Raw genomic sequence first — 7,500 nt, 5'->3', positions numbered from 1 at the left:
AGTGATTGGTTTTCTTTTTTAAGAGCAGCAACTGATTCCGGCATTATGTTATTATCAATTAAAATAAAGACTAACAAAAAGCGGAAGAGATTATAGAGCTTTTAAAGAGACGAAAGACTGAATAACAATGGAGCCAAAATTTATTGTCCATCCTGGCCAATCCACGTGACCAGTTCTTTCTTTTTATTATTTATCTGATTTTTATTCAGGCTGAGAGTACCCCGGAGCAGTTCTCTGCCAAGCTTTTGTCAGCAGTGTATGAGGGAGTCAAGTTCCCCAGCAATGTTTCTTCATCAGTGATAAATCTTACTCCAGGGTCACACCAGTTTGCATGTAAATTGCTGGATTTGGCATTTGACCTTGGCTTGAAGGTTTGTCTTTGATTAGGGCAGCCTTATTACTTTCCTTGCAATCTGACTGATGTTACACTTGGTTACTATTGCAGCACAGCACGTTAATGGAGTACATTGTGCAAGAGTCGAAGATTCATTCCAAACATTCAGGTTTTTAGAGCTGTATCTTTGTAACGTGTTATTTCATACAGTGGTAAATGACAATTTCATGCGAGTGATTTGATTGTCTTTTCTTACAGATTCTTCACTTGGTCTTTTATTCTACATAACTTTCCAGACAAGCATTAATGGGTTTTTCATCAGACAACCAAATAAGCACCTGGTTCAGATTCTTTCTAAACCTTTATCACATCCATTTTTGGTGAGAAAAATCATTGTTCCTCCCTAAACGTAGAGCTCTTCCAGTGTTAAGAAATATTTTCTTCCATGGACTATCATTTTATTCACAACAAGTTTTATTTTATGCGAAAAGAAAGAGCTAATCTAGCGGGCCAGGAGAGTAAAAGCAAGCAAGAAACTGCTGAATTATGTGAACATTTCAGGTACATCGGGGAAAAAAAGAGAGGAAAGGAAGGAAGGCAAACAATGATTAAAATCAAAACTAATTGAAGCATGTGATCATTTACAGGCAAAATCCTTCGAAATCGTTCACGGTGTTAATTCGACCTTTATTAACACGTTTGATGAAACAAGAAAATTTCGTCTTTCACTCTCCCACCGACGCAGCACCACAGTTTCTTTAGAAACTAGAAATTTGTAATGATACAAGAGTTTGTTATAATTCCGAGATGACTGGTTAAGGCCCGTGTTATTTGATTTTTTTTTATTTTAGATTTCGTGCATGCTGAATGGAATTCTTGATCATGTTATCAGAGATGGAGTGCTAAGAAAAAGGTTTTGAATTGTAAAACGCACCTACACCTGTAACGTAGACTTAGGCATGATTGGGATTTAGATTTAAAATGTCTGAAGCTTGTTAGAAGGGTCAATAAAAGATTGAGCTGATCGTAAGTGATATCATGTGCCATTCAGTTCCCAGGAAATTTATTGCCTCTCAAACGGGTTTGGGAGAAAAGTATGACTGTCTTTAAAACCTTTACTTAGTTTTTATAAGTGAAGAATCACTTTTGCGAATAAGACCTCCACACTTCTGTGCATCCCTCCCCTGTCTCTTACACAAGCTCCCACTTGTTCCCACGACCCAGGTCCTGCCTGTGATCCCTCCTTTCTACCGCCCTGCACCACATTGTTCTAGGGCTCCCAATGTTAGCTTTCCATCAGGGATCAAATGACAGTGCTGTGACTCAGTGATATCTTGTCTGCGTATGCTGTGCTGTGCACGTCCAAGCCACTCCCGGCATCTTCTCTTCAAAGTTATTTATCCTTTCTTGCCCTTATAGCTTGTTCAACTCATCGTGGGATACCTCATACAGCTAGTAGATACGCATAATTCTCTTGAAGCACTTTTTTATTGGAATGAGTCCAAATTCATGTCATAATCGTATTCTGACTAAAAAACTAGTTTTGGAAATAAAGATAAGCTCCTTCAAGAAAAGCCACTCTTATTAAAAATATATATGCAGATAATATCAGTCAGAAAAAACAAACAAATTAAAATTACGAAATTCTGGCGGTCACATTCACGATTCTAATGTCTGTGTCCTGAAGGTCTACATTCCTTCTTCCTCCTCTGGAACCTCTAAGGCAGAGGAGAGCTGAACGGAGGATAGCAAACGATACTTTTGCTCTTAGCCAGGACACGGTGCTGGCCTAGTCCTCTCCCTTCGTAATGGCGAGTAGTTCAGCTAATCTGTTGTGGTATCTCTTACATTCCTCGGCCATTCCGCCTGTGGTAGTAAAAACAAGTGGCGTAAAGGTTCCTTGCTCCACCTCCATCACTCTGCTTGCATATTGGCGTTTTTTTCATTCTCGTGTTGCCTGTAGATTTCCTTGGGGCTTAGATCTCTGTAAGAACCTGCATTAGGGTGACAAACCCTGACATCAAAGAATGCAGTCCTCTGCCTCTCCCAGAAGCCATGAGCGTTAATATCTAAACGTGCATCAGGAGCTCTGTTGGCACCTCTGTTCAAGGACTCTCCATTGATTTCCTGAAGGACCGGCTCTATTTCCACATCATTACATACCATGCTCAACATCTCTGCTTCCAGGTCGCGAAGCTCATTATGACGCTGTATTATAAACCTGCCACGTTGGCATACCATTGCATGATCTACATTGAACTGGTCCTCGCACACGCACACTTTTGGTGTATTGGTGATTTCCCAGTTGTATCTCAACTTGATTGCACCCCTGAATTCTCTCTTATTTAGATTGAAGTTCAAATCTTCGATGGGAATTACTGTCAACCACTTCGATGCTCCCTTCTCCGTGGCTAGCTCTACAGCTCGCTTGGTTCTTGTCAGCAGAGAGGTCTTGACCCATTCTAGCGTCTCATCCTTCTCCTTACGCGCGCTTATTTGCAGCGGTCTTACTTCTGACGCATCTGGGGTCTGATGCACTTGCTCCACAATTTGCCTTACTAGGGAACCTGTGACCCTGACTGAAGCCTCATATTCTTTTTTTTGGGTTAGGCTCTCGCTGGAGCTATAAGCCCAAGCCCTCCCAAGCACACAGGAAGCGCTCGGTTTCAGTTATTGCGTGGTTTGTAATAGCTGGTATGAGGACTTTGGTTATCACACGCTCTAAAGGCCCTAACAAGTCGGTAATATCGGGCAGTGTCCTTATGAAATAGGTCCATCGGTGCCGTAGCCCAAAAGTGAACGCTGCGTAGCTCGCCTGAGGTTGTGATATGGCGAACTCTGCAAGTTTGGTGACCTGGTTTACCCAGTCTTCTGCTTTCTCGCCCACAATCTCTTCAAGAAATGACCTCGACCAAGAACTGCACCTAGATGCTTGTGGCATTCAAAAGTTAAGTGATGTTAATCGCTGTGTCGCCGAATACCTGCATAGCATCGTGTTCTTTATCAGGTTTAATGATCAACCACCACTTTTTTGCATTAGGGAAGTACCCTAATGCCAGACCACTCTCTGATAGTTCGTCCCACAATTTCCGCACAGTGGGAACCACTTCCCACTGCATCGTCAGCAAACCAACACTGTTTAGCTGCACTTGAGACGTGTAGACGCGTTATCAGTGGCTGGAGACTAATGGTGTACCTGCTCATAGTGAGAGGGTCCCCCTGTGTGGTGCCTTCCGCTGATTTAAGTTCTTGGCCGCCTGTAATAAAGAGCCTCGCAGGCTGTCTGTAGGTGTTAATCGCATAAGTAGCTGTGGTTGGACATAGCACTCTGGTATTGTGCAACGCAGTAGCTCTATTCAGGGCCGGGTTGTTCGAAAGCTGATTAACCTAGTCCAGGATTAGCGTAAACTTTGTTTCACATTTTCCACTTTTTGGTGAAAGTTTCTTTTGCTTATTTTTGTTTTTCAAGATTGACTTCTTCTAATGTAATGTTTTGCCGAATATCGGCATTGAAAAGCATTTGGGAGTAGAGAAATAAACTCCTTGGTTAATTTTCAATCTGGGATTAGCGTTAATCGGGTTTTCAACAACCCGGCCCAGGGCATTAAAGGCATTTGAGGCGTCAACAAGAAGAACAGCGTCCGTGTCACCAGTGTCGAAAATATTGCACATTGCATGAATGGCAGCCTCACTCCCACTTTTATGGCCTTGCGCCAACAACATTTGGTTTTGTTACTCTCATCACACACTTCGCAATTATCCTCCGTATTACTTCACCAACCCCAATCGGCCGGACCGCGCCCTCTCCTTTGTCAAGTGGAATCAGACGATTGGCTAATATTGCCTCGATAGTAAGAAGGTCAATATATTCCGTGCACAGTCGTCTGGTCATTGTAGCTATAGCTGTGCACAGATCTGGCCCAGATTTCTTGAAAGATTTGCACGCAAGTATTCTTCTAAAGCCATTGGCGTCTACACCCGAAGGTCCACCAGAGCCTTTAGTCCTTACAGCAACATCACAAACTATCTCCCCATTGATCTGGTAGTACACTGTACCTGGAACTTCTTCGATTGGTCCAAAGAGTAGAGAACCTAGGGAGGCGTGCTGTGCCACAGGGTGCTTTTCCTTAAGTTGTCTCATGACGTTGTCGCTCAAGGGCAGAATACCCCCGCTGTCTCCATCGCTGACGTATCGCAAGGCTGAGTTAATTTTGCCTGTCATGACAAGGTTTGCAAAAACGCTTGCTTTATTGGGTGGATCAGCTCTACGGGAGTTGGTAAGACGCCTTTGGATGATCCGCCTTTCACGCACTAGGACATCTATTTTGCCCTCTTTCCACAGTGCCAGACGTTTAGCTAAGCACTCTTGGTGCTCCTTCGCCTTAGATTTCTGGCTCTGTTTTTGTAACCCAACAGCGAGGAGGACAATAGCTGCTTTAAGGGCGATGTGTTGCATTTCTGAGTCATTGTTCCAATCGTTTATGTGCTGTGTTAATTTATCAATGAACTCTTTTCCTGTTTTCCCATGGGGGACAAGAAAAGTGATCTTCCGCCATTTTGTAATCTCGTTATAGGCATTGTCAATGGTCGATGTGTTCACTGTTATTGTTCTTCCATCGCAATGTCGGCCCCAAATAAATGAAGATGGCTTGTTAATGGCTTTTTATTCCAGCAAGCTCCCTGGCATGCTGTCCGATGCATTTTCAAAAGTTGAGTAATCAAGCTCCTCTGTCAGCCCCTTTGGGGGTTGTAATGTAGATGTATGCAAATCCAGTATCGACTGATTATGATTTTGGCTTTGCTGGTCGCCATTGTTTTGATTTCGATTGTCATGAAGCCCTCCGCAAGAAATCAAGTCATTCACAATATTAGACTCGGTCTGAGTTGTGTCCAAGACAGATTCTTACATGCCAGTCGCTCTCGAAACATTTACACTAGTATGGAATAAGCCCTTCTGATTCCTTTCCAGCCGTGAAGCTTGATCTCTCAGATTTTGCCCTTTAAAACCAAGATTTTCATATCCTTTCTCGTTCCATAGTTCCTTCATAATCTCGATGTAACCCTTCTTCCTGCCATTGATATTACACGGCGCATTATCAGATGGAGCCAAAGCCTGTTCTTGTCGTTTACACTCCCTGTTCATTTGTTCAGTCCATTTCACCTTTGGTTTCCTCCCAGAGTTGCGACTATTATGTCTTTACAATTTGCAGTTGGGGATGAAAGTAAAAAGTAAAATAACTCTCAAGAAGAAGACTTAAGACCGGTACATCTGTCTGCCATCGCCATCGCCATCATCATCATCATCATCATCATCATCATCATCATCATAATAATTACATAAGTATGGCACATTTTTTTATTTGTTTTTCCCTTCTTTTAGCTTAATGGTGTATTGAGTAGTTCACATAGGAGTGAGCTTCCTGATATGTTGATGTATCATTGTTGTTTGTATTTCTTCGAAATTTGTTTTTGTTTTTGCAGATACGGATCCATCATTGTAGGAATTATTACAAGCAATTGGTCCAGCCTTGATTTCTGGCAGAATGAGAAGCCTTCCAATGACCTTAAGGAAGGGTTGCTAGTGATTCTGAAAAAAGTGCTTATGTTAGATCCAAAGGTGAAGAGTTAATTTCGGTTTTGACTCTTAGCCATTAAACTATTGTAGAAGTCTTTGTGAATTTGTTTCCCTGAGCAAAAATTTGTTGAAGATTTGCTAATCTATTCTCCTCAAGGTGAATGGTTGAAATTCATAATAGTGATCTTAGGGTTAGGGTTAGGGTTAGCAACCGGAAGTTAGCTGTTTTCTCCTTATACCTGTCTTCACACAATCACATTTGTTCATATATGATCCATTTCATATATCGTTTCATTGTTAATCACATTTGTGTTGCTGAGTATCATTTCTCTATTAGAGACGATCAGTTTCAACAACTTTGACAGCCTACTGTCCTGGCATGCAATATATCCACCTCCAGCTGCCGTTCATGGCTCAAAAACGTCATGTGCTTAATCTTCCAAATAATTTTATATGAACAATATAGTTTTGTTCAACCATCGCACCATGGTAGGTGTTAAAACAAGAAAACTAAAACTCTTTGCGCACAAAAATGGCGGGTTAGTGTTAGGTGAATTTGGTACCCTTCTGGCTGGATGTGTGCATGGCATCTCAGTTGTAGCCGTCCATCTAAGCTCCCAGGTACTGTGAGACTTGGTGAAACCGTGTAATACGTATTTCCAACCTATACCTCACCTAGAAAAAGGACATGCATGGTGTGAAACGAACTGGACACATTAGGATCAAAATGCATGCTTGCTGGCAAAGACTAACAAAAAAATTCCCAGAAATTTTCGGAGGGAGTCCTTACATGATTTCAAAAAATAGAGTACACAATTGGTCTTCCAACCATGGAAAACAATAAAATATATTATTTGAATCAACTCAACTTCAAATATATATATTTTTAAATTAGAAGTTTGGTTGAGTGCAATTAATTCTTAATTGCAGGCGCGTGCAGGCGCATGCAAAATGCTTTTGCTTTCATTCTTAATCATCATGTTTTTTCATTTATCCTGCAGTTACCAGATCCAACCCAATCATTTTTTACAAGCTTATTTGACACATTCTTATGTTTCTTAAGAGACAACTCAGCAACTCAGGCATTTAAGGTAAGCTCTGCTAAATGCTGCTTGAGATTAGTGCCAGGAAACAAAAGAAATGCAAGAATTACGAAGTAAATAAAGGTGCAAGTGACTTAGGCTTCTAGAGATTGAACTTTTTTCAAGAAAGGAAAAGGAATTTCACAAGATTTGGCAAGGTATGTTTCAACTGTAAACTTATTCCAGAATTCAAATCCGTTTTCTCCCAAAATTGTTCCTGAGTTTTGATCCTCCTGAAAAAAACCCCGTTGTTGTTAATTAGTGGGGATTTGGAAAGTCAGTTGTGCAAACATGACTCTCTTGACGTTCTTGTGAACAATGTGGTTACTCAAAGAGCACTCCATAGTTTCTGTTTTAATGAAAAAAGTCTTCCTCCCTCTTTTTAGGTCTTATGCACGTTTAGGTAAGGTGGCAAATCGTTCAGTGTGATTTGGACCAATGACCCTTGAGGTCAAGAGTGCAAAACAGATTGTGAAGTAAAATCGAAAATAAACCCGTAGATCTCGCAA

At 41.4% G+C, this 7,500-nt stretch overlaps 1 protein-coding gene across 4 annotated transcripts in view; it reads left to right on the top strand.

The window, feature by feature from the left end:
• The window catches only part of LOC137971222 (DNA-dependent protein kinase catalytic subunit-like), a 153,634-nt gene that overhangs the window by 85,285 nt on the left and 60,849 nt on the right, over nt 1–7,500 (top strand). For all 4 annotated transcript variants that reach the window (XM_068817999.1, XM_068817995.1, XM_068817997.1 and 1 more), the window contains exons 45-50: nt 210–371; nt 446–503; nt 593–714; nt 1,186–1,247; nt 5,816–5,951; nt 6,911–7,000. In XM_068817999.1, the coding sequence (XP_068674100.1) occupies nt 210–371; nt 446–503; nt 593–714; nt 1,186–1,247; nt 5,816–5,951; nt 6,911–7,000 (630 nt within the window). The remainder of the gene's footprint in view (nt 1–209; nt 372–445; nt 504–592; nt 715–1,185; nt 1,248–5,815; nt 5,952–6,910; nt 7,001–7,500) is intronic.

This window comes from Montipora foliosa, chromosome 9 (genome assembly GCF_036669935.1).
Source record: "Montipora foliosa isolate CH-2021 chromosome 9, ASM3666993v2, whole genome shotgun sequence".
In the NCBI taxonomy this organism is placed as follows: Eukaryota; Metazoa; Cnidaria; class Anthozoa; order Scleractinia; family Acroporidae; genus Montipora; species Montipora foliosa.
The sequence above is the reverse complement of the archived record's forward strand: the minus strand, read 5'-3'. Positions and strand labels throughout refer to the sequence as shown.